This window comes from Quercus lobata, chromosome 9, assembly GCF_001633185.2.
Source record: "Quercus lobata isolate SW786 chromosome 9, ValleyOak3.0 Primary Assembly, whole genome shotgun sequence".
Lineage (NCBI taxonomy): Eukaryota > Viridiplantae > Streptophyta > Magnoliopsida > Fagales > Fagaceae > Quercus > Quercus lobata.
This window is the reverse complement of record NC_044912.1, coordinates 4,285,398-4,313,253: the sequence shown is the minus strand read 5'-3', so window position 1 is coordinate 4,313,253 and position 27,856 is coordinate 4,285,398. Positions and strand designations below refer to the sequence as shown.

General features: G+C 33.7%; 2 protein-coding genes and 1 long non-coding RNA gene across 13 annotated transcripts; 2 read left to right on the top strand and 1 right to left on the bottom strand.

Annotated features, from left to right (window-relative positions):
• Window positions 1-957: 957 nt before the first annotated feature.
• Window positions 958-26,662, top strand: LOC115960035 (TMV resistance protein N-like). 11 transcript variants are annotated; one of them, XR_004085074.1, is made up of 11 exons: window positions 958-1,076; window positions 4,283-4,795; window positions 10,608-11,700; window positions 11,843-12,058; window positions 12,163-13,985; window positions 14,455-14,571; window positions 15,469-15,665; window positions 17,708-17,767; window positions 17,902-17,956; window positions 18,280-18,391; window positions 18,555-18,840. XR_004085074.1 is itself a non-coding variant. In XM_031078732.1 (6 exons), the coding sequence occupies exons 2-5, from the start codon at window positions 4,293-4,295 to the stop codon at window positions 13,972-13,974; spliced, it is 3,624 nt and encodes a 1,207-aa protein (XP_030934592.1). In that variant the 5' UTR covers window positions 958-1,076; window positions 4,283-4,292; the 3' UTR covers window positions 13,975-13,985; window positions 15,292-15,462. The 11 variants fall into 11 exon arrangements, 1 of the variants encoding a protein (XP_030934592.1); XR_004085071.1 differs by having other exon boundaries at window positions 15,469-15,750; XR_004085069.1 differs by having other exon boundaries at window positions 15,469-15,750; window positions 17,697-17,767.
• Window positions 2,444-2,923, top strand: LOC115961080 (F-box protein At2g27310-like). Its single transcript, XM_031080124.1, has one exon. It carries the CDS (start codon window positions 2,444-2,446, stop codon window positions 2,921-2,923), a length of 480 nt encoding a protein of 159 aa, XP_030935984.1.
• Window positions 22,466-24,739, bottom strand: LOC115961079. The gene is made up of 3 exons (XR_004085289.1): window positions 24,659-24,739; window positions 23,091-23,205; window positions 22,466-22,547 (listed from the first exon to the last, which is right to left on the bottom strand). It is a non-coding gene; the product is annotated as an uncharacterized LOC115961079 (long non-coding RNA).
• Window positions 26,663-27,856: the final 1,194 nt, after the last annotated feature.

The window sequence follows — 27,856 nt, the reverse complement described above, 5'->3', positions numbered from 1 at the left end:
CTTTAAAACATGGAAAGCCCACTTTATGTTAAACAACACTGTTTTATCATTTTATTTTATTTTTGTTGAGAAAAACACCGTTTTATAATTTAATGGCACGACAGAGTCGACATCGTTTTGCCATTAAAGAAGAGCTATATATATAATTAAAAAAATATATTAAAATCATATTGTGTCATTTTAAAAAATTAAATAATTTTTTACTTTTTCAGCTTCTCTAAATAATACTTGTTTTCCTTCTTTTTGGTACTGCAGGTTAACCTGGAAAAAAGTAATTATTATATATAAATTTAAAAAATATTATGATTTTTTATCCTTAAAAAATATTTGTGACCATCCTAAATTTTTGTAGGCACACCATAATTTAAAAATAATTAATTGAATTTCAAAAAAAATCTCTAAATAAATTTATTACTAGCAATTAAATAAGGAAGAAGTGTTCCTCAAAAAAAAAAAAAGAAAAAAAAAAAGAGGAAGAAGTTGGTTTGCCACATGTTCAATCTTTTTTAAAGAAAACTGTTGTTGCACATATGAATATGCACACAACCGTACACAGTACACGAGGCAAAATTTCAGTTCTAATTTTGAAATAGTGAAATTGTGTTTTGTACGGGGGTGTGCAAAAAATCGAGGAGTTGAAAAAACCGGCCGAACTTTTGCCAAAATTTTGGTTCAGTTTCGGCGGTTTTGGTTTTGGTGTCCCACACAAATGTACCATCGAAACCGAACTAAAATATATTAAATATTTTGTACAACTCTTATGCAGAAAGTTCCTGGTATCCTAGCGGCAAGGATACGCTCACTTTTACCAGCCAGCCCAGATGGGTTCGACCCATGGTAGCTTTTACTTTTTTTCTCTCCTTATTACCACAACTACGTCGTTTTGGGTTTGCTTTATAACCCTACTAACCCTATTCTTCCTCCCCTTCTCTCTCTTTCTGTCATAGTTTTCCTCTTCAATTATTGTCTCTCTGTTTTTTCTCTTCTCAAACTGAGCTCACGGAAAGGTTTTTTACCACCAATTGTTCAATCTTTTTCGTCTCCTCGATCTTGACAACGTGATCCGCATCCTCAAGGTCCACTCTTTTCTCTCATTCAATGCTTTGTGTGAATTCTTTGATTTTATTTATTTATTATATTTAGTTTGCGATTCAATTTATATTTGGATGATGACAAAGATTTTTATCCTGGGTTTTGTGTTTCACTTTTGTTTTATAGTATTAGTATCTGAAATTCTCCTCTTATACCAACGGCGATTGTTAAATTACAAACGTTTTTCTCTTAATATCTCTCACACTATTATCATGTGAAAAGCTAACAGTATATAGGATCAAGAGGGTTGTTGCTTAAAGAAATCACTAAAAACACAGAGGATGCTTTTGTGTTGATTTAACGTTAGTTAATTAAATTTCTGCAAACGTAATAATCATAATAACGTGAGTTAAGTAATTTTCAGTTTGAGATTCCTGGAAGGAGAGGGAGACTTGCACATCCACTTTGTTTAAAATAATAATCAAACAAAAAAAATGTAGACTTCACTGAAAACAGAGGATGTGAATGGCCTAGCAACGCTAGGATCACCACAAAATTCACAAGAATTTACAATACCCAATTTCACTACTACCCTTCACTTGGGCCTATCACTATTAATTAATTTTTTTAATGGCCCATGTGCAAGGTAGTTGGCAAATTGAGTGTAGTTGTAAGATTGTTGTGAATTTTGTGGTGACATTAGTTTAGTAATGCCTCCCTCCTCTCTCTCTCTCTCACAAACTCGCAAACAAAAAGAAAGAATGGTGATCTTTCATTTCTTAAACAAGAAAATATATAATAGGAATTGAATTATGTGTTGTTTCTACTTTCTAAGAGATAGTGATAGGCCCAATATCTCTTAGAGTAGTGAGCTTTACAATCACTGCTGCAAATTCATTTCTCATATTTGTAAGTTTTCACTTTTCACATATGTCCATCTCTTTTATTCAACACTTTCACCCAAAAGAAATAAAAAGTTTAAACTATTAGAAAATGATATATTTAATAATTTAACCATATACTTGTAATAAAATTTAGGGTAAATTCCACAAACCTACCCTGAGGTTTGTGATAATACCAGTTAGGTCCAGAACATTTTAAAACCCACCAATTTGGTCCTAAAAAGACAACTTTGCCCCTAAACATACAAACTCTCTATTCTCTCTCGTCTCTCTCACTCTCACACCTCTCTCTGACCGAAAATACCCAACCCAAATCTCTGAATCCAAAAGAACAATACCAAAATCCCACTGAAGGTCCCCGGAAAATGCTACAAAAAAGCACATAAAAATCACTCTTGCAAAACCCATTAATCCGCTTGTAAACCCCATTAAAATCTCCAGAAAAACCTAACAAAAATCCACATAACTTTGAATTTAGCTCTAAAAGGCCTTTTTCCCGGTTGACCTTCATGGAATCTGGCACAACCACAACCACAATCACGACCATCGATCATGATCATGATCACAATCACGGCGGTGGCACTGCAATCTCAGACGTCCACCAGGACGTCATCAAGACCCACATCCTCACCAGGCTCGACGGCGCCACCCTCACCTCTGCCTCCTGCGCCTCCTCTCACTTGCACGCTCTCTCCACCGAAGAACAGCTCTGGCGGGAAATCTGCTCCTCCACGTGGCCTTCCATCAACGACCCACGTGTCCGCCACGTCATCTCCTCGTTCCCTGGTGGTTACCGTTCTTTTTTCTCTGACTCATTCCTACTCCTCCACCACCGCTCTCCGCCGAAGCATCATCATCATAACCATCCGTTTCTGGTCGAGATAATCTCCGCCGTTGATTTTCACTACAAGGAGAGTCTCATTTTCTCGAAGGTCCAAGAGAATGAGACCAAGTCCGATTGGTTTCACCGGTTAGAGAGAGAGTTCTAAGAAAGAGAACTCAGAGAAGAGAGTTGACAGAGAGGGAGAGTAACGAGATAGGAAAGAGAAAGAAGAGATAATAAAAATTAGGGACAAAATGGTCTTTTAGGATGAAATTGGTAGGTTTTAAATTGTGTTGGACCTAGTTGGATATTACGACAAACCTCATGGTAGGATTGTGGAATTTACCCTAAAATTTATTATTGAGAATGTTCATGTTATAGTTGTAGTAGAAACAGGAGCGAGAAGTGTAAATATGAGGTACAATCACTTTATAAACAAGTTCGTAGGTTTTTGATATTTTTTAAACCTTGCTGACCCCTTCACCCAATTTAGAAAGAAATATGACAAATAAAGAATACATATGCGTGCTAAAAGAACATGCGTGCGCAGACACATGTAAGGCAAGAAATTAATTTTAAATAGAAATTAAAGAGCAAGTTCGCTTAAAGCACTAGTCCCTTATTTTTCAATTTGGCCTTAATATATTGATTATGAAAAGATTGTTTTCTTAAATGACCTAAAGAGCAACATTTGGCGGATAAAAGAAAATTAAAATAATAGAGAAAGGGTTCTCAACCACAAATCAATAATTTTTTCTCTCAACAGAATACATTCCCAGAGTAGAATTACCAAACACAATCCTAGTGGATGTATTTGTCATCAAGTTTCCAGTAAAGCATTTATGCTGTTCACATTACATTTGGTATCCAAAGAGATAGAACAAAGCAATATAAATAGAACTTGGGTTTTACTTTAGGAAACTTTTTATAGAAAAAAAAAAAAAAAGTTAACTCATTTTTTTATTACAGTTTTTTTAATTTTTCATAAAAAATTTCCTAAAATTGATAATTAATGTATAATGCTCTTATAGTTGGTCAAAATGCAAGATATAATGTGCGTACAGATGGTCCTTGCCTGGGCTAATCACATCATAATGGCAAATGAGAAAAAGAAAGAAATCATGCACTGCTTGTATCCCTTCTTCAGCATTTATGCATATCACATCATATTGGCATCTGAACTCTGAACAGATAGAACGAAAGCAATATGAAAAGAACCTAAGTTGGTCAAAAAGAATAAAAGATAGGACATTACAACTGGAATCAAGAAGTTTCTCTTTCTCCAATATCTTCTAGTATAAATTTTTTTCTAGTATCAGATATCCGCTCGCGTTGTTTCAAGAGATTTTAGAGCTTTATAATTCTCACTGCAATTCGCCAAATCTGCAAGTTCTCACTTTTCTTTCTTGCATCCATATCTTTTATTTCTTTCTTTTCCTATTTCCTAATTGATTTTCCTTATAATTTAATCTTCAGTTTTAATTGAGTGTACATTTTATCTAAATTGTGATTGAAAATTTATCAGGATATTTTCAATGGCTTCCATGAACACCAAGAGAGCCTCATCATCTTCCTCTTCCACCCATCGATTGACATATGAAGTATTCCTTAGTTTTAGAGGTGAGGACACCCGCATTGGTTTTACAAGCCATTTGTATACTGCGTTGGATCAAAAGGGCATATACACCTTTATAGATGATGAAAAACTTGAGAGAGGAAAATCAATTTCACCTACACTCATGAAAGCAATAAAAGAATCGAGGTTTGCTATTGTCATTCTTTCAAAAAATTATGCATCTTCAACTTGGTGCCGAGAGGAACTTGAAGAGATCATTGGATGCATAACCAAGACAGGAATGACAGTTTTACCTATTTTTTATTATGTGGATCCATCTAATGTACGAAAGCAGACAGGAACTTTCAAACAAGCTTTTGATGAACATGAAAAACGTTTCAAGGAGAACATAGAGAAGGTGCAAAAATGGAGAGCTATTTTGAAAGAAGTGGCCAATATCTCAGGATGGCATGTACCAAAAAGGTAATTTAATTCAAAATATTTATATTTTAATAACATTTAGCTGCATTGGACGGTTTTAGTTGATGCCAATTAGGTTCAAGATTTTTCAAAACTTATCACTTGATCTCTAATTATTGTGAGAAAGGAGAAAATGAGTAACTAATTAGTGTCCAAGTTGGATTTACCAATTTAAAGACCAAGTTAGTCAATTTTGAAATGTCTTGAATTTGGCAAGCATTAATAAAGTTAATAATGTAATCTATACCCTTCTAAGACAAACTTTTATTACATAGTATATAATGTAATCTATACTAATATAATAAAATAAAAATGATATATATGATGGTTTAATATATATATATATATATGTATATATATTTGGTGGGTCTGATGGTTTAATATTTTAATTACCAAAAAAGTTATCATTAAATAGTTAAGAGGTAAGATGAAAAAATTTGAGGTACAAAATATGATGAGTTTACTTAAAAAAAAAAAAAAAAAAAAATCAAAAAGAGACTATGATGAGCTTAAACTTATCGAATAAAAAGATACAATAATATATATATATATATAATATAGAGAGAGAAGAGAGAGAGAGAGAGAGAGAGAGAGAGAGAGAGAGAGAGAGAGAGAGAGTAACAGTCTTAAATGTTGAAAGGTGGGAGGAAAACAAAATGAGTGATGAAGAGATGGTTATCTTTTAAAATCAAAACTTCTTATTGATTTTAGTGGTGAAAAATAAAAGTTACTTTAGTTGTGGGTTCATGTGAAAGTATATTTCTATAAAAAAAAAAATTGTGGAATAAGTTATGTCCATAGTAAAGTTGTATAATTCCCATTGTTTATCTTTCATCTAATTATATATGTTTGTCTTCTTTTGTGTCCCTTAGATGTTTTAATTGCCATTCCTTCTTCTTGGTTGCCATTTCATTTTGCCAAACATTCTAAATGTTCATTTATCTTCTTCAATTAGTCAATTACACAGTTGTCCCCACGTAACGTTGAGGTGTAACAGTCCTTGTGAGAGTCTTTCTAAATTCTATTATCTATATTTGATTTCCTTCATGAAACCAAATTTGCCTCCGACATTGTCTCTTACCGTCACACCTCTTTTTCCTCTTTCTTTTGTTTTGTTTTGTTTTTTGTTTTTTTTTAATAAACAAACATTCCATATCATTAATCAGCCAAAGAAATAGAATTTACAAGCAACATGTCACACTTCTTTTTCCTAATCTCCCTTCAACTATGGCTCTCACCTGATCAATTGGAATCCCAACTTTCCGATGAAATTTGGGATCAAATTTCTCATGTTCGACGAAATTTCTTTTTGTATTTTAAATGAGATTTGTTCTTCCCGTTTTATGCACTGATTATGATTAATTTCCTTCTTGACACCTATTTTTTTGTTGGAACAAAGAGTTAATTCAACTTATTTCGATTTTTTTTTTATTCTTTTTTTTTATGAAATGCTTGAAAGAGACTTGATTTGAGGGAAAAAACCAAACCAGTTTTGGTATAAGGCTCAAATTATGTTAAATCTTTGAATAATGGTGTTATCTTCTCGATTTTGTGCTTTTCAGTTACAAATCCGAGATTCCAAGAAACTTTGTATCTTTAATTTTTGTTTGGTAGCTCTAAAAATGGACAAAAAGGAAAGGAATTAAATTTGAGGAAGAAAAGGAATTGAATGAAATGAATTATTTTGGAATATTCATTTCATCCCCTTGTTTGGGAGTTTTAGGAAACACTTATTCCTCTCTATTCCCTTAAAAGTCAAAACCTCAAATCTTCATTTCCACCAAAATTGGGAGGAATCAGAGAGGATGAAATTAAATTTAATAAATTTTTCATTAAAAATTTTAAAATACCCTTATACATTCAACCATTTGTTTTAAAACTAGCTTGTAGTCCCATGTATATGGATGGATATACTTAAAGATATAGAATAAGATGCATAATGTAATTCCTATATATATAATTTAAATATTATTGATAGTCATTTTTATATTTTGTTGACTATTTAAAAATTTTTGTAAAGATATTATTAGGTATAAAATGTAAATTGTCCATTTTAAAAAAAAAAATTATTGTGAAGTACTTTTTTTTTTTTAACGATTCATTTATTCTAGGCTCTTTGGTATTTGTACTTAATAACTCACTTGGATGAATATTTATGATGCGGTCCCACATTTTATTATAAAATTAAGAATTCAATATAAATCATATTAAATCTTAAAAACTTATCAACATGCAATGATTCCAAATAGTAAATAAATCTCAAAATTCAAAAGCACGTAAATAATCCCAAAAACACATGATAAAAATATTAGATTTCACCTCTAACCCTAGCTAGAGATTTAGCCGCACATAGTTATGCAAAAGAAATCCATAAAAAACAATGCTAAACAATAAAACAAAAGATCAAAAACGTTCTCAGGTTTTTCCTCTACTATAACCTCAGCCTCCTCCAAAAGAAAAAGAAAAAAACCCCTCAAATTTAAGATGGGAATCCTTTGATATCCGGAATTCTATCTACTCTCATCTTCCAGCCCACTTTTGACCTTCAAAACAATTTTTATGGAATTTCTGGTAAACTACAAAGTTGTCGATCTTCAACTCTTCTTTCTGTGGCCATAAGAATCAGGTCAAATGAATATTTGTGCAAGAAGTTATGGCAAAAATACTGAAACAGTGCAGGATGTTTTCATATCAGGATTTTTCCAATTTTAGCTTGGACAAATTTCTCTCTTCCCTTTTTTATTTTCACATGTTTTTGACTTATTTAATGCTTCAAAAACCATGCTTCAATTGATCTTGACCCTTGGATTCTCTTGACAACAAGTCTGAATGGTTTTAATCTCCTACAAGAGAAAAATACATGTAATGAGTATATTTTTTAGAAATATTTCAAACTCATGAAATTGATGTGTTATTGCCTACCAAGACTAAGATAATAGTGTAATTTTAAGCAATCGACACGCACAATCTGGGAAAAAAAATTTAGAAAATTGACTATATTAGGCAGGGGCTTTTATAGAATGTTGTTTTTGAATAAAAGCTAAAATAAATATTTTTGAAATTTTTTACGTTCATGTGTATGTATATGTGTATGTATTTGTCGTTAGCAAATTGACTATATATATTAGGTGGTAGAGGCTTTTGGAGATTGTCATTAGAAAATTGACTATATATATTAGGTGGTAGAGGCTTTTGGAGATTGTTGGGTATAATTGAATTGGAATTATCTTTGAAACTTTGGTTTTGATTGAATCAGAAGAAGTATGTTTCAATATTTGGAGTCTTTTGTATATGTTTTATTGTAGCTTAAACTTGGTATTTGAAGTGTTAATTCACAGTTTCAATTGTTCATCTATTAATCATGAACAATAATATTGTTATTTACAATCATTATGATATGGTATCAATGATGTGATCATTTCGAAGTCTATTTATGATTTTAAAAAATTACAATCAAAAGACTTTTGAATTTAAATTTTTTTTTTTTTAAATTTATTGGAAATGTTGACTTGTATGAAACTTCATCATTTAAGGCTTGGTAAAAAGAAAACTCTTATAGGCACCATAAAATAGCTAAGATGTTGTGAGCCATGCCGGTATGCGATATATGGACCAATGATATGAAAGATAAAGAATTTTCTAAACCTTTATTTTAGACAAAATTACTTATTTCCATTCATTTTTAATCATTTTCAAGTCATACCTTTTTTTAAGCCAAATCGTAGAACTTTAAGCACAATAAATATTTTAAATTTTTGCTCAAAAAAATATTTTAAATTTTTATTTAATTATCCCATACATCACACGGATCAGCGACTAGTTATTATATAATTCTAAAACTCTCATATATTGTACCAAATATCTTATAATTTCACGTGGAATGATTTTTTTAGACAGGCATGAGTCAAAACTTATGTCAATTTCTATTATTTTTAGTTGATTTTAGCTTATTAATGGCACAAATTGAAATAATTAAAAAAAGTTAATGGTTTTAGTATATAAAAAATGTAAGATAGTTTCCTTTTTCCAACACTTATATGGGTCTCTCTCTCAAAAAAAAAAAAAAAAACACTTATATGGCTAGTTCTTTGGAGTTTGGCTTGAAGCATTCAATTACATTATTCTATATATATATATATATATATATATATATTCTTTGCCTATGGCCTATCTTGGTATGCCGTTGGGGGCTTCTCATAAGTCCCCTTCTATTTGGAATCCTATCTTAGAGAAGATTAATTGGAAGTTGGCCGGGTGGAAGAAGTTGTATTTGTCAAAAGGTGGAAGACTGACGCTGCTCAAGAGTACGCTTTCTAGCCTTCCTACTTACTATTTATCTCTTTTTACCATCCCGTCGCATGTGACTAATAAAATTGAGAAGATTTAGAGGGACTTCCTGTGGGGGGAGTCGAAGGTTCATTTGGTGGGGTGGGATAAGGTGTGTGCTCCTAAGGCTAATGGTGGTTTGGGAATTAGGAAATTAACTACTTTTAATAAAGCCTTACTAGGAAAGTGGTTATGGCGCTTTGGGGTTGAGAAGACTCGTCTTTGGAGGAGGGTTGTAGCTTTGAAGTTTGGGGAAGGGTGTTGGGGGGGGGGGGGTTGATCTTCCAAGCTAGGTAGGGGTGTTCATGGGTGTGGTTTATGGAGAAGTATCTGAAAAGGTTGGGAGGTTTGTAGCAAATTTATCTGGTTTGAGGTAGGGGTGGGGGATAGAGTGAAGTTTTGGACAGATCAGTGGTGTGGGGACTCACCACTCCATCTATCCTTCCTGGCAGTGTATGGGATTGCTACTAATAGAGAGGCTTCTTTGGCCTCGTCTCTCGAAAGGTTGGGGACCTTGGCTCGGAGAAGCTAGAAGGTTCTTTTACTTAGGGATCCAAATGATTGGGAGATGGGAGATGTGGATGAATTCCTTCATATCTTGGGTTCTTATTTACCTCATTTTGAGCAAGGAGACCGTATGATTTGGAAATTGTCAAAGAAGGGGAATTTTGACATTCGCTCATTCTATGATAAGCTTCGAAGTCCCTTGCCTTTTATTTTTCCTTGGAAAGGTATTTGGAAGGTTTAGGCCCCTTCGCACGTCTCTTTCTTTGTTTGGACTGCAACTTGGGAGAAGATTCTTACAGGGGACATTTTGCGGTGTAGAGGCTTTGATTTTGTTGACTGGTGCATTATGTGTCGTTGCAATGGGGAGACGGTGAATCATTTGTTTCTCCATTGTGAAAAAGCTTATAAGTTGTGGAGCTTGGTTTTCAGATCTTTTGGGATTTCTTGGGTCTTGCCAAGATCCGTTGTAGAAACGCTTTTCAGTTGGTGGAACTGGTTTGGAAAGCACTCTTCTAGCATTTGGAATTTAGCTCCATTGTGCCTAAGGTGGTGTATTTGGAGGAAGCGAAATTGGCGAACTTTTGAGGACAGGGACAAATCTGATGACCAGTTGCTCGCTTATTTTAGTGATTCTCTCTTTGATTGGTCTAGGGCTTGGGGACTCACCTCTAGTGATTCTCTCCCTTTGTTCCTTTGTTCTCTCCTTTGTAATTAGTTCTTTGTTGTTTTCCGTTTATTTTCTTGTTCTCTTTTCTTTCTTTTGTTTGTTTCTTTCTCTGTATTCTTTGTTCTGCCTCTGTTTTCATGAGGTAGCCTATTGAATATACTTCTTTCTTACTTATCAAAATATATATATATATATATATATATATAAAATAAAAAAAGAGGCATTCAATTACATTTATTTGTCTCAATTTCAGTTTTAGCCTCCTAAACTTATCGCCATAGATTCAGATTCACAATTATTTTCTCTTCTTTGTAGGTCTGAGGCAGAATGTATCCAAGACATTGTGGAAGTGATATTGAATAAATTGAGTAATACATTCTCAGCGCATACCATGGGACTAATAGGAATAGAATCCCGAGTTGAGAAATTGAAGTCACACTTAGCTATAGAGTCAAATGATGTTCGCATTATAGGAATTTGGGGGACAGGAGGAATGGGTAAGACAACTCTTGCAAGAACTGTTTATGGAATGGTTTCCAATAAATTTGAAGCTTACTGTTTTATTGCTAATGTTAGGGAAGAATCTAAAAAATGTGGTTTATGTAAGTTACAAAAAAAACTTTTGAAAAAACTTTTGATGCTCAAAAATTTGAATTTTCAAGATGTTGGTGAGGGAGTTCTCATGATGAAGAAAATGTTACATAACAAAAAGATTCTTCTTGTTCTTGATGATGTAACTGAATTAGACCAATTAGAGAAGTTAGCAGGGGAGCATTGCTGGTTTGGTTTAGGTAGTAGGATTATTATAACAACAAGAGATAAGCATTTGTTGGTGTTGCATGAAGTAAAGGAAATATATGAGGCTGAAGTCTTGAATCATGAGGAAGCTCTTCAACTTTTTAGTTTGAAAGCTTTGAAAATGGACCATCCACCTGAAGATTATGGAAAGCTATCTCAAGCTTTTGTAGATTATTCTAAGGGGCTTCCTTTGGCCCTTGAAGTTTTGGGTTCTTTCTTGTTCAAAAAAAGCATTGATGAATGGAAAAGTGAACTTGGTAGGCTCACCGAATTTGGTGAAAGAAGAATTCTCGATGTGCTTCGAATAAGTTTCGATGGACTACAACCAATACAAAAGGAAATTTTCTTAAATATTGCATGCTTTTTTAATCACATGAATCAAGATGATGTCAAAAAAATATTGGACTGTCTTGGGCTATATCCTATAATTGGATTAAGGGTTCTTATTGATAAGTCTCTCATTAAATTGCAAGAAAATCAATTGGGGATGCATAGTTTACTACAAGAAATGGGCCGAGATATAGTTCATCAACAATGCCCTGAAGACCCTAGGTGGCGTAGTAGATTGTGGTCATTTAAAGATATTGATAATGTGTTGACAAGAAATACGGTAAGGGATTATTTAGAGAAACTAAGCATTTATCTTATTATATTATTCAACATAATATTTTTTATAAAGAATAATGGAGTTTAAATTATATTAGTGTAGTAATCTTACATTTTATACTGATCCCTCTTATTCTTATTAATAGGGAACAATGGCAATTCAAGGCATAGTACTAAAGTTGTATGAACCAAAAAAGGTATATCGGGATCCTGAAGCCTTTTCAAAGATGCAAGATCTAAAATTGCTTAAAATTTGCGGTGTTCAACTTATGCATGGTCTCAAATACCTTCCTAATAGCTTAAGATTTCTTGATTGGAGAGGGTATCCTTCAAAATCGTTGACATCAAGTTTCCAATTACAGGTAATTTAGGTACCCTTATACTACTTTTTTTTTATAATAAGTTTGTTTGCAGAAGCTAATTGTTTCTCTTTTTTTTTTTCTTTTTCTTTTTTGGCTTTTAACAGAGTTTTGAGAATTTGAAATTCATCGAGATGAGACAATCTCAAGAACTTATTGAAGCCCCAGACATCATTAAAGTCCCAAATCTTGAGAGTTTGGTTCTTGCATATTGTATAAATTTAGGTATGATTCACCCATCAATTGGAATTCATAAAAAGCTTACTATTCTTAATTTAGAAGGATGCAAGAACCTCAGAAGTCTTCCAAGCAAATTTGAAATGGAGTGTCTTACGGAACTTAATCTTAGTTGGTGCTCAAAAATAACAAAAATTCCAGAATTTGGGAGAAACTTGAAACATGTACGCAGGCTTAATTTAAGTTGTACTGCAATTACAACACTACCCACGTCAATTGAGCATTTGACTGCCCTTTGTTCTTTGCGTTTAAGTTATTGCAAAAATCTTGTGCGTTTACCTAATACCATTTTTAATTTAAAGTTGGTTAGAGAAGTCTTTCTCCAGGGATGCTCAAAACTGGATAGACTGCCAGAGAACCTAGGGAATGCCGAAAGTCTAGAGGAGTTGTATTTGAGCGAAACTGCTATAAGAAAGGTCCCTTCTTCCATTGGTCTCTTAAAACATCTTAATGGGCTATATATCAGTGGATGTAAGGGGTTATCATCTAATAAATTGTGGTATGAGCTCCTCCCGTTTTATTCAATGCCAACAAGCCCTGATCCCATGGACTTGCTATTCTCTTCTCTATCTCTATCAGGTGTGTCTTCTTCAACCTACTTGTATTTGAATGACTGCAATCTCAAGTTGGATCTAAGTGTAAATGATTTTGTTTGCCTTCCGGAAAGCATCATTCGACTTTCGAAATTGAAATGGATGAAGTTGAATTATTGCACAAGTCTTCGATCATTGCCAAAGCTTCCATTGAATATTAAATGGGTTGAGGCAGAAGGTTGTATCTCATTGGAAATGTTACCAGATCCATTAAAACCAAGCGATTCATTGGAACCATCTCTCTATCTTCATAATTGCTTTAAATTGGCTGGCAATCAAAGCTGCATAGATTGGTTTATCTCAGGGATAAAAAAGTACCTCAAGCTCTCTCCCTCTCTCCCTCTCTCAGTCCTAGAAGAGTCATATAACCTTGTTATTCCTGGAAGTGAAATTCCTGAGTGGTTTAGCCACCAAAGCATGGGGAATGAAGTGAAAATAAAACAACCTTCTCATTTGTGTAAGAACGTGGGAATTGCAATTTGCGTTGTGTTTTGTACGCATGATGTTGATCCAAATCAATTCCCCCCCTTTCTTAGCTATTCGTTGATAGCCAATGGAAAAGAAATTTATATTGGTAACGGACCTGATGGTACCGAAATTTATAGGGTTTCATCTGATCACCTTTGGCTAGTCTATCTAACTCCTCAATTCTTCGACGAGGAATCAAATAAATTATTGTGGGAAGGTGACGTGAATGGATTCAATCAGATTAGAATTGAAATTCAAACCATAGATTCAAGTTTTAAGGTAAAAAAATGGGGGTTCCGTATGATACACAAGAAAGACAGAGAAGATCTTGACCGAACAATGGTCCAATATAGCAACAACAGCATTACTCCTTATGATGGCATGGATGTTGTCCATCATAATTTTGACCATTCGTCAGTGGTAGTGGAATGTCACAAAGTCAAGCGCAGTCGTGATGATTACAATGGGGCTGGACCCAGTGGAGAAGGAAGCTCAAAAAGGATTAAAAGGCACACAGAAACCAATGGTAACTCTGATTCTGAGGAGTCAAGTGAGTACAAGGACTGTGATGAGGAGTTAAGCAATTGTGAAGAATCTAATGAACGTAACACTGATGGTTAATCAACTTTTCAGTAAGTCACTGTCTTTCCTCTCTTGGTTTCTGCATTTTCTTTTTCTTTTAGTGTACATTTTTTAATGGATTGCCCACCACGTGTTTGAGTAGAGTTGTCAATGAGACTCCTAGCAATTTGACAACAAAGAATGGTAAGAAAATGCTTTTGTTGGTGTTTTAAAAGTGGAAGAAATAATGTGATCAAAAGCCAGTAAACATAAAAAATGGAAGCTTTTGTTGCCAAATCTCATCTTAAAAAGACATCTTTTTCCTTTGCATTTTGTTAGCTAGATTTTTTTCTATTTCTTCCTCCCTAGACATTTAGGAGCTTAACAGAATATATATAATGTCAAGTTCAAATGGAAAGGGAACTCATTGATTTGTGATATTAATACTTTAATACTCATTTTATAATTGCTCTTTAATTATGGAAGTGTTTGGCATATGATTATTGTTCTTCGGCTCTTGATGTTCTTGAAATTTTCCCGGCCCATTTTCGATCATGACCAAGGCCATCCACCCATGCCCATTTCACATGTTCATCCTTATAGTAATTAGACCCAAGCAGGAAAGCAAGTATTTAACAAGATTGAAAATGGGAGAAGGTAGTCTGCTTAGATTTGTAAACCTTGCTCTACTTGTTATTGTCATTTTGATGCATTACATCTACAATTTAAGTTTTGTCACATTTTCCTCATTGTTTTGTCATTTTAGCCTGATTTATTACTTCTCATAGTAAATTGATAATATACCTTTATAGACATCCAAGTATATACATATGGTTCCAATTTTTTTGCATGTACCTCCGAAACTGTCTAGGTTCTGTAAATGTTGTGGTAGATGTGCTAGTCAAAGATACTTTCGGCCCAGGTGAAATTCTAAATTTTTTTGAAAACTATATAGCCAAAATGATTCTGAGAGAATTTTACAAATTCATGTTTGTGTTGCTGACAAGCTCATAAGGCTTCATTCCAATTCTGGGGCTTTGGTTGAAAAGGATAATGGTTGTTGCATAGCAGAAATTGAAGAAACCATGCCAGTAGGTCCTTTTTTGATCTCACTAGCATAACCATAAGTGAAGACCTTGAGCATTGGAACCACTTTGTAGGTTACAATCATCTTCTAAAATTATTGTTGTTCTTTGGAGGATTTTATTGAATATTCTTCTTGTGAGGGCAGAATTGAGGAGACTTGTGAGGACTTTTTTCCTGTGTGTCAAAGATGCAGAAACCTTAGACCTTATTTTTTCCCTTGTCATCTAGAGAAATCTTGTTTGGTTTGATTTGTCCATTAGAACTAATTTCATTCAGCCTTACTTGATTCAGGCATGGATGAAGAGAAATCAGGGCAATTTAGAGAACTTAAAGTACTTCTCGTTGTCTTTTGTCTCTATCTTATGGTCTATTTGGACTTATAGGAACAAGGCAACCGTGAAGAAAGAGCCTTTCTCTGCCACTAATGTGGCCATGTATTTTAAAAGTTTGTTTGATTTCAATGTGCAGGGTAACGAACATTTCAAAAAACAAAGAAAAGCCTCAACAGCAGCAAGATAAGCAAATCCAGACCTTTAGAGAGGGTTTAACTGCAACCAATCCTGTTGGAGGAGAGCTGCAAGGGTAGGAGATGGAAATAGCGGGGATCCAATTTCTTTTTTAAAAATAGAGAATGTGCATGTCCATAGCTGCTTCTGAGGAATCAAGTGAGTGATTAGTGACCTGAGAATTTTTTTCATTGGAAGGAGAAGTGACCTGGAAGGTTGATCAACGTTTTTCTCTCTATCACCTGTAAGTCACCATCCTTCTTAATTTGAGTTTTGTTGGTTGATGCATCATCGCTTTCCCTTTCCTTTGGCATATAGTTGTACTCTTTTGGGTTAATTTTAACTTAAAAATAGTTTCTTGCTAGCTGTACCTTAGTTAATTATTAGCACTTATTCAAACTCCCCTCTGGTTTGTTTCCTTAATCAAAAAACACAAAGCAATACTCCTAGCTAATTTGATATTCATATAAAAAACAGAGTCTTATGAAATAAACAATGATTAGGGTCATCTTGGTTTAGTTTAAAATTTTTCAAGGTCCAAAAACAATATATGCATGCCACTGCAAACATTACAATCGAAATTAATTTTTATCTCATGACAAATTATGTATGTGAAGTCATGCATAGATCGCAATCAGAATGATTAGTCTAGCTAGGGGTAGCATCAAGCTTCCTCCCTAGTTGAAAGTTCTCTAAAGTTGTGTACTAATTTTCAACCAAAGAAAATGCTTTTTTTTTTTTCTGTTGAAGAGAATAGATGTGTTTTCTGTTCTAGTTCTTGTTCCTTTTATTTTTGTTTTGCGCCGAAAATTCTTACTAATTTAAAGTATGACAACAGTTATATAACTTTCCCCACTCCACTTGCTATATAGCTAAGACAATCAGGATTCCAATTCTAAAATGTACAAACTTTACAATCAAATTTAGTTATAAAATTTAAAGTCTTCCGCAATGAGGAACTTGATGATAACTTTTATGAGGAATTAATTTGGATATTTAAAATTTCTGTAAAGAACAAATCGTTAAAACAAGTTCTTGATACATCCAAATATCAACATCATTGACAACTGATCATATCAGAATAATTAGTCTTCCTAGAGGTTGTGTCTAGCTTCCTTCCTTGTTGAAGGTTTTTTAGGGTTGTTTACTAACCTGAAACCAAAGCAGATGCTCTTTTTCTGATTAAGAGAATAACTGATTTTTTTATTCTTTTCTTTTTATTTTTTTATTTTGCTTTTCTCTGAATTTTTATTATTTAAAAGTAGGACAACAACCATAAAGTTACTAAAATGACTTGTATTAGCATGTTTGAGGAAATTGTTATTGCAATCTCATAATGCAACAATCTTTAGAATCAAATCATGGTTAGTGATTGTTCAAAATTTTCAACCATGAGGAGCTTGATCATAACTTAACTTAATGGGGAATTAATTTTGATATGCAAAATTTCTTCAATGACCAAGTCATTACCATGTTCTCGATATATCCAAATATTGTCACGTTGTTGACAATTGATCAGTTCATTGATCAACAGAGAAAGGTCTGCATCAGTAGCAGTAATATTCTTGGTGAACTGCATTTAGTCCAATTTTATGCGTCACCAAAAAAATGTTGTGAATGACTGCATAATATTCAATTGTTAGACCTGTCTTGTCAGATCTATGATTTACCATAACATAAGTGTGTTTGGATCTATTACTAAATGACCTTAGCCATCTGATGCCTTTATTCAATGTTGGGAAATCATCAAAGACTTCATCTTCCCATGTAATGCTTGTGAAGAAGAATTGGTGAGACCTTTATAATATTTGAATTTCATTTTTGAAGTGTTATACCTTTGTTCCTTTGATTTCTTATTTAGATATTTCTTTCGTGCGTTCTTTCTTCTCCTTCCTCTTTTACTTCAGAGATTTAGGAGTTTAATAGGTGCCCTGTGACATATCTTTTTTCTATTGTGCTGTCTTACATATATAATTTAGTAGACTGGTACAACCACATGTCAGTGTCCCGTTACTTTTTGATAGTAATAGTTTAAAACTCTTTTTATATGTAGTACTACTCTTTAATTGTTTAAGCTTTTACCAAATAAATTTTGTGCTATTTCCTCTTGATGTTCTAGAAGTTTTCTGTCTTTTTTACCTTTAACTGTGAATGAAATTATTGACTGAAATTTGTACTTACTCGTATCAGATCATGAGCAGGGCAAAACTGTTAATGCTCATTTCACAGGATAAAACAAACCAGAATACTTATCTCCATAGGTAACTTAGCTTGGCTACCCTATCAAAGTGACTCAACTAGAATTAGAATCAAAGGATAACAGAAGTTAAACCTAAGCATACAACAAACTTAGCCATAAATTACTAACCTAATTCTCTAGTGCATATTCAATCAGGCAAGCAACTGTGCAGAAAAGGCTGAAAATTAGAGAATGTATCCTGCTTTGATTGGTAAGCCCTGCTCTAATTGTTATCGTTGTTTTGATGCATTACATCCAGAATATAAGTTTTCATATTTTTCTGCTTGGTTTTGTCTTTTTAGCCTAATGTATTGTATTTTGTAGTGGAAAGATCCAACAGTTTTATTTTGATGTGTTTTGTCCAAAATTTAAGTTTAGTCATGTATGTGTGTGTCAATCTTTTTCAATAATACAAAAAATATTATTTTGCTAGGTAATAAAAACCATACTTTAGTAATCCCTCAATTAAGTCAAAATAAGCTACTACTATTAATAGGTATTTAAACTTATCTTTACACTTTGGCTTGAAAACAGGACCTGATTAGAGAGCTGTACTCTCCAGAAGTGGGTGCTCAAATTTTAGCTATCCCTATCTCAAGCTGTTGAGTTACTGATAAGCTGCTATGGCCTCATACAACACAACATAGTGAGTGAAACCAAGTTTTTTATCCAATGAGGAAGAGAACTTGGATCGTTTATTCCTGAAGCACAGTCTTGCTTGGGCTGTATAACCTCAACACAATGATGTTTGAGGGTGCAAAACAGTGTACTTATGATGTGCTAATGCTCAGTAAAGTTTTGTTTTGTAGGTATGCACAAGCCTATGATGCACAACATGTTGATTAGGGTAACTAGTGGAGTGTACCAGGGCGAGTGTGTCCAGTCGTGGAAGGATGGCAAGTGTTGCTGACAGTTGAGGGGCGCTGGCAGAGCAGGTGCAAATGGGTTTTTTTTTGCCTATGTAGCTAAATCATGTGCTGGCAGATAATTTGTTGGCTGTTCCAGTAAAGCCATATGCAAACGAGTGGAAGCATACTGTTTGAGAAGCATTTTTTCCAGGCTTGTTTTGGTTAGTGGAAGATTGGAGGACCTGTGTTTGGAAAAGAAGGGTCCTTGGCAGCTTGTTGTGCTGATTGAAGAACACGAGTGCAAGGGAGTTGGAGAATGCCAATGGTGTACATTGGCTGTGCATGGAAGTCATAATGAGACTAGAACCCTGGTTACTCTTGCTTCTAACTCTTTTATGAACATTTTTTGGGCTTGTAACTATATTACTAGAGAGTTAACTTTAGCAGTCTGGATAATATATAGCCAATTTGTTTCAATAGTGGGACTTCAAAGTTACTTTCAGCAAAAAATGTTCTTTAGTTGATATTCTCCACATGTTAATAGATAGTCAAAATTGCCAATGAGCTGGGTAGCTCAAATGGTACCTTCTACCCCCCCAAATTTTATACCAACAGGTAATCACAAGGCTCATGAGCGTGAGAGTTGGCTTGGAACGTCAATAAACAAGGCTAGCCAAATTTGGATAACATTGGTAAATTATCGCTTCTCCTAAAAACTTAAACTGTTAAGAAATTGTGAATCTAATCATTTAACCATAATTTTAACACTTCCCTTCACGTGTGGACCTAAACCCCTTCCTAAAAAATAGGTCCCAACTTGTGGGGTTTTTTAACATGTTAAATTAAAGATAGAGTAGAGACATGATTGAACTAAAGATCTTGTGCTCTTATATCATGGTAAATTACATAGTATTCACCCAAAAACATAATAATTACTTAATTAGTAATTTATAGAAAAATGCTCGTATAGTTGCAAGTTGCAACTCAAGAGATATCTATAGCAAAGTAGAAAATTACTAGATTATAAACAAATCTAGCTAAGGAAGAAGCATTGCCTTGCAGGCTTGCATTTAAAGCAGATAAAAAATAAGCTCACATTTTGTCTTAGCATGTTCGTCATACATTTTGTCATATTGAAAGGTTTGAACTTTGTACAAAAGGGCAAAGATTAATGGCAACATCACTCAAAATGATCAAAAATTGACAAACAATGCAGTTATGTATAATGCTATCTGGTGACATTTTTACTTTTTACCTCATATAAATGTAAAAGTTTTGCTCTAAAATACGAAAAATCAACAAAGTATTCAATGAAAAGAAATGGAACCAATGAAGTCACATCATGAGAAGGCATGAAATAGATTAAGTTACTATTACTAGATTTATTGGACACCCATTCATTAATTGGAATGTTCAGTTTTTTAAAGAACAATGACATCATTTTAAAGAGGCATAGTCGTTAGTTTCAAAGGGTAAAGATTCTTCAATTGATGTCAAAGCAGCTCTAATATCAATGATTTTGATGTTGATTACAAACTTTGCTTGCTCCTAGCTCTTACTTTTTTTTCCCCAAATTATATTTTACTATCTTCATTTTCAGTTTTTAACTGTCTGAGTCACCCTATCAGTTTCGATTGTATGATAAAAGAAAACTAAAGTAATATGACTTGCTTTAACACTTTCTTCAGCTACTTTATACTGCTAATACTAAATTAAAATAGTGGATGTATTAATCATAAAGTTTCCAGATTCCACTAAAGCATTTATGCGAGATACATCATGATGGAACCTTAATTGTGAATGGACAGAAAGAAAGCCATACGAATAAAAATAAGTTTATAGCTTTTAAAAAAAAAAAAAAAAAAAAAAAAAAGGGTCATCCCATCACCAGCAGAAGATTTTGATTCATTAGAATCTACTCATGCATGTGTCTCACTCTCTCACATGTTTGAAAATAGTTTTGCCCCATATGAATCTACTCAACACAAAAATTTACACTTTGACTTGGAACACAGGACCTGGTTAGGGAGCTATACTCTCCTGAAGTAGTGAAGTGTCTGCTCAAATTTTAGCCACCCCTATCTCAAGGTAAGGAGCTAATACTAAAAAAAAAATCGCCTCAATGTAACACGTGGTGATATCAAAATTTAGCTACTTTTGAAAGTAGGGGGAATTCAGGTAATGGATTCTCATTGGAGGGTCATAGCTCTTAGATGGAGACATCTGTGGGAATTGAAGCTTCCTTTGAATTTAATAATTGTTATGTGGAAGTTTGGCATGAGGACTTATTGATTAAAACATAATAGTGAAATGAAACATAGTGAATGATAGTAATTGTGTGAGGAAGAGGAAAACTTGGTTCATTTATTCTTGAAATGCAATCTTGCTTGGGCTGTATCGTTTGGATAGATTTGAGCCTTAGAACTAAGTTCATTTCTCCTTGCTCTTTGATGCGGTGGTTGGCTCCTTGTTTTGCAGGTCTGCAAAAGTATGCATAACAAGCAGATCAGAGTAATTGCAGGAAAGTACCAAGGCAGATTTGTAAAGTTGTGGAGGGTTGTAGGTATTGCTGACAATTTAGGGACACTAGCAGAGATAGTGTGAACGGAGTGGTTTTGGCTTTGTAGCCAAATCAAGTGCCGGCAGGCTGTTGCAGTTCTTCCATATGCAACCAAATGGCATGCAGCTAGATGCCCCTCTGTTTGGAAAGCATTAACTAAGGCTATACAGCTTGGTTTTTGTAGACTTGTTTCCATAATTTCTAAGAGTGGAGGAACTCCTTTTGAGAAGGTTTCCGTGGCAACTTGTTGTGCTGATTGAAGACCACAAGGGCATTGAAGTTTGAGAACACTAGTGGTTGTATATTTTGTGCATAAGAGAGTTGCTACAGATGTTAGGGCCTTGCTGTTGCTTCAAAGTCTTTTGAACATTTTTGGACTCTACTACCAGCCAACGCTTCAGACATTATTGTATTAATAAACCATATCCAAAAAGAAAGAAGTTAAATTAACACCTTTTCTGGACTAATTTAAGCTATGGCATCCAACTACACGCAATCATTAACATTGTAAGACATGATATAACAGATTCATGTCCTTGCGTGAAAATCATATTCAACTCTCCTTTTAGATTCAAATAAGAGCAATTGAATTAACTATCTAATGGCTCTAACCGATTAACATGCTTTTTTTTTTTTTTTTTTGTGCTCTTCAAATGGATTGTTCTGTTAAACTTCTATCAAATACAGAAATTGAAAATTTCTCTTCCTTATGTAAAGGTTGTTATATACTTTGATTGTTTTTATTTTTCCCCACGATAATCCAAAATATTCCATCTGTGTCTTTTGGGTCACATTAAATAATTTTTTAACAGAAAATTTTGGCTCCAGCCAAAGTCACATTAAATAATTTTTAACATAAAGACTTGGCTCAAATTGGCTAGAGGGTAATGATAAGAAGATAAATAAAGTTTGTTTGTTAATGGAAGGTTGAAATTTCCTTAATTGATTTCCAATTTAAAAGGATCTATAGAGCAAAATCATCTAGTCTTTTCAAGCAAAAAAAAAAGTTAATTTCTGCCATGCTGCAAAACATGAGCATTTGATTTCATCCAAGGTTAGGCAAAACATAATATGAAATGATAAATCTCATTAGTACTTGTTTTTTTGTTCAATAAATATCATCATTGAAACTCTCAAATAGCTCATGATGCAAGTCCATTTGCAAATTCAAAATTTTTTATGAAAGGGTTCCCACTGAATTTTTAGATTACATTTTCAATTTTCAGATATTATAGATACCCCAAAAAAGAAATCTTCAGATATTAAAAATAATTTTAAACTAAAATCAGCAATAAGTCTTCAATTGCCTTCTTCTCTTTTTCAACAAACATGACGAGCCTTCTCTTCCTGTCCTATCCCTAACGATTTTTGGGCATTTGCTATACCTTTTGGATCTGCAATACAACAAATCACATAAGCTACATTACACATCAAAAATCAGCTATTCTATAACAATCATCAATGCATTAATGGAAGGGAAACATGTCAAAGGTTAGATAACATGACACAATTTTTTTATTTTTTTTTATTTTTTTTGACTTTCAAAGAACTTGGGTGCAATCATGAGACCAAGATTAGCTTCTTCTTTTTTTTATTTTTTATTTATTTATTTTTATAATAAGAATGAGACCAAGTTAGCTATTGTTTGAAAAGATCAAACCAAAATATAGAACCAAGTGAAATGTCTAACAATTCTAAGTTTAAAAATTTTGCAATGTAAAATACTTGATTGGACATTGAAAATCTCTCTAAACTAGTTGTATTCCCTGAATTTATATTTCTTAGTCCTTCTAAAAGATGTAGGAGTCAAAAGGAAGACTAGGAAAAAGAACCCTCAAAAGTAATTAAGAGTGACATCGTTATCTTGTTCTATAGAATTTCTAATATATCCCATCTTCTCTGCTACCCATAAATGGCACAAAGAAATCAAAACTCACCAAAAAACTGTGTGAAAATGCGTGTGAAGAAGTTCAAGTTGCGGGAAACATTGTACGCCATGGCAGGCGGAAGAGGTTTCACAATGGTGTCAATGCTGAATACTCGTTGAAGAAACTGCATACACAAAACTCAAAAGAATTATCATATCACAAACTCTATTATGAACGGCGGATTTAGATGCAAAATTATACAAAGTAAGCAAATGAAAGAAGAAAAGAGGAGTAAAAATATATATTATTGAGAGCCAAACAAACATAGATGTAAACTGTATATTTCCAAGCAGTGAGTGATGGATAGGCTATAAAAGTGTCAATCAACAGAAAAACAGAACATGACAATAAAGACCATATTAATTAATTGATATACATCCTACAGACATGCCCTTGCCCATAATAACAATGTGGATATTGATGGCATTCACACACAAACCAAAAAACCCTCAATCAATTTCAGTGATCTACATCATAGAAGGCACAAATATGTAACCTCACTTCATAAAACTAAGGCCTCAACCATATTAAGAATCAACTATATGAAGCCTCAATAATAAGAGGCTTCAACCTCATGTTAGTTGCGTTACCACTTATAACAAAAACTTAAACTATTAAGAAATAGTAGATTTAATCATTTAACCATTATTACAACACTTTCTCTCGCGTGTGGGTTTATACTCCCCTTTAATAAGTAAAGCCCAAAAGATTTGATTTTTAACATTTTTTTTTTAAAATAAGAGGGTAGAGCAAAGATAGGGTTCAAACTCAAGACCACCTACTTTGATACTAAACTATCAAATGTCCCAAAAGCTTAAAGTGTTAGAAAATAGCGAGCTTAATCATTTAACCATTATTCTAACTGTTTGAAACAAAATGACCTGCCATGGTCTATCAACTTGAAACTCTATATATTGGATAAAAGTTCTCATCCACGACAAGAATAAAAATTTCTTCTTTCTTTCCTTCTGTTTTCAGTTTTCTCTGCTAGGTAGAAATTATCAACCACTACTACAATGGGTTATCCCCAGTTGTATTTCTAATTTGGTTTATTATAGTAATACTGAGGTTTTGAGTAGTTTAACCCAGAGATATCATAGAGTTGCAACACATTGGCCAACTGGTAGGAGCTCACATTCCCAATTTATCCTCAAACAAATTAACAATCTCTCATATAACACATAAATCTATTAAAACACCATTGAGAACAACCAGGAATTCCCAACACTGCAAAAGGGTACACTACTAATGACAAAGACATGAACTTTAAACAACCAATAGCAAGTAATCAAGAAACTAAGAATTGGGTAAGCAAAGATACACAAATTAAAGTTCAAGTAATCCAGAATTTTCTCAACTGGGTAACCAAAGAAACACAATTTAAAGCAAGTAATCAAGAAACTAAGAATTGGGTAACCAAAGAAACACAATTTAAAGCAAGAAATCAATAAACTAAGAATTGGGCAACCAAAGAAACAAAATTTAAAGCAAGAAATCAAGAATTGTCTCAACTGGGTAAGCAAAACAGAACCAAGAAACAAAAATGAAAATCAAGAAAATAGAGACTTGGTAGTTACGTTGAAAGCTGTAGCGAAGCTGGGGGTCAATCTCGACGAGGGAATCATCACCGTAATCAACTCAGATCCAGGCACGTGCATCACTGACTCAACTCTAGGCTACTGTTTTGTGACTTTGAGCTTTGCGTCTTGGAACCCTTCCGCGGTTTCACCTTCGCCCCTCCATGGAAAATTATTAGGTACTCCCGAGTATCATAAATGCGTACTCCCTCCTCTCAAATGAATGGTAGGTCCTACCATAAATTTAATTAGTGGAACCCACCATTCATGTGAGAGGAGGGAGTACGCATTTATGGTACTCCGGGAGTACACAATAATTTCCCGTCGATGACTCAACTTCTTCTTCCTAATTGCCATTTTTATTCGTCAGAGTTACACAGAGAGAGGTGTAGTGTTGTTTGAATAGGTGATAAAGGTTTGTGTTTGGCTTTGTGGGTTTTTATTGCTTGCATTCTATGTTAGGTTAAAGCCCATTCCTGTTTAGTGTGACCTTTAAATAAGAAGGAATAGTTATAGACTTAAGCTTCGTGTTTGGTTAGGGGCATCTAATTGATGCAGATTAATGTTACAGATGTAACAATTTTCAAAATAGTAGACTTGTTAGGTTTTTATTGATTCTTATATAAGTCCTATTTTTATTTACTTATAATAACGAGGTACTTTATTTACAAAGTGGCCTTAGCCATGTGCTTCCATTGTTTTGCAATGTTAGGAAAACATCTTACACCTTATCATCCCATGTGATGCTTATGCAAAGTGATGGGTGAGATCTTAATAGTATTTGAATGTGATTTAAAAGCGACATATCTTGCTCTTTAATTATACATAACATTGCTCTTTCATTATGGAAATTTTTACCATATGACTTTTGTGCTTTTGGCTCTTGATATTCTTGAAATTTTCCTGACTCATTTCAAATCATAACCAAAGCAAACCATCCATGTTCATTTCACATGTTTGTCTTTTTAGTAATTAGACTCAGCAAGCAAACAACTGTGTAGACAAGGTTGAAAATTGGAGAAGGTAGTCTGGTTAGATTTGTAAACCCTACTCTTCTTGTTATTGTTGTTGATGCATTATGTCTAGAATTTAAGTTTTGTCACATTTTCATTGTTGCTTTGTCATTTTAACTTGATGAAATACATTTCATAGTGAATTGATAAATTTGTCATGGTATACATGATCCGAAAATGGTAAAACCCTAAAATATTTAAAAGTAGATACCACCCATTTGTGCTCCCTTGCTATTAATACCCAAGTCATCACTTAGAATACATGGAAAATTTCCTTGTAATAATTTGATCACAATATTTTATTGGTTGTCCCCAAAGAAAAAGTGATTTCAAATGAAATTGCTTGGGTTCTCTACATATTGTGGCATATATATGTGCTAATCAAAGATACTTTCAGATGGAATTTTGAATTAGTTTGAAAAATCTATAGAAAAAATGATTCTGAGAGAATTTTACAGATTCCTATTTGTGTTGCTGACAAGCTCATAAGGCCTCATCCCAAATCTAGGGTTTATTTGGTTGAAAAAGGATAATGGCTGTTGCATGCTAGGAATTGTAGAAACCAAGCTTGCAGGTCCTTTTATTAATCTTATTGGCACAACCACAAGTGAAGACCTAGAGCTTTGGAACCAGTTATGTAGGTTACAATTACCATCTAAAATGATTATGTAGATACTGAAAGACCATATTTTATTTTTTCCTTTTCATTTAGAGAAATCAGGTTTGGTTTGATCAGTACATTAGAACTGATTTCATTCAGCCTTATTTGATTCAAGCATGGTTGAAAGGATGGACGAAGAGAGGGAGATTTGGGGATCTTAAAGTACTTCTCGTTGTGTTTTTTTCTCTATTTTATGGTATATTTGGACTTATAAGAACAAGACAACCATGAAGAATGAGCCTTTCTCTGCCACTAATATGGTCTTGTATTGTAAAAGTTTGATTTTAATGTGCAGGGTAACTAACAGTTCAAAAAAACAAAGAAAAGCCTTGACAGCAGTTGGATTAGCAAGTATATACCTTTAGAGAGTTTCCCAACTAGCAACCAATCCTATTGGAGTCGAGCTGCAAGGGTAGGAGAAGGAAATACCGAGGATCCAAGCTTCTTTTGAAAAAAAAGAGAAGGTACACGTCCATGGTTGGTTGTTTCAGCTGAGCTTTTTCTTCATTTTTAATCTTTTTGTGGATATTCACAAAATTAACATGACACTGCCACTAGTAGATATTGTTACAGATTTTCAAGATTAAATTCCATTAATTGTAGGTGCGTGCATGCAAGCCAAATACATATTATACACGAACAAAAGCCAAAGAGAAGGGGTTTTACTTGATTGGAACTATTAAAAAGCTTTTTATTTTTTGTTTGATTTGTCCATTAGAAGTGATTTCATTCTACCTTACTAGATTCAGGCTTGGATACAGAGCTGGTTGAAGGATCAGGGACAATTTAAAGAACTTAAAAGTACTTCCTGGCCTTGTTTTTCTTTATTTTATGGTGTATTTGGACTTACAGGAACAAGGCAAGGGAGATCCTTTATTCCCTGCCACTAATATGGTCATGCATAGTAAAAGTTTAATTTCTATGTGCAAGGTAACTGTTAAGAACTAAAGGAAAGCCTCAACCGCAATAAAATAAGCAAGTCCAGACCTCTATAGTCTTTCAATTGGCAACCAATTCTGCTGGAGGAGAGCTGCAAGGGAATATGAACAAAATGGATGAGATTCATTCAGTTTTGATTGTAAGAATAGAGATGGGTCCATGACTGGTTGTTTGAGCTAAACTAGAGGCTGGAATGGAAGTAACAAAGAGGTGGTGGCAGAGCTAATGAAGGACATTCAGATGTTTAGGAACAGTTGACATGTTTGGGTTCGAACAAATGGACAGGAATCCTCTGGCAGAGCCTCAATCTCTAGCAACCATTGCTTCTTACTTCTTTATGAACATTAGCTTCGATAGTACACAGTGCACTCTCTTAATCTTGTATATTTTTATTCTAGTGTTGTTTTTGTTCCTTTGTAATTTGTATTATTATATCATGCCTCAAATCCACTACCAAAATCATTAATGTTTTTAGAACAAAATAGAAATCCACAGAATATTCAAATTACATTTTTCTGTTTAGTGAGAAATTCCTTATTATTTATGTTGATGACGACAAACTTTGCCCCGGCTAACATTTTATTC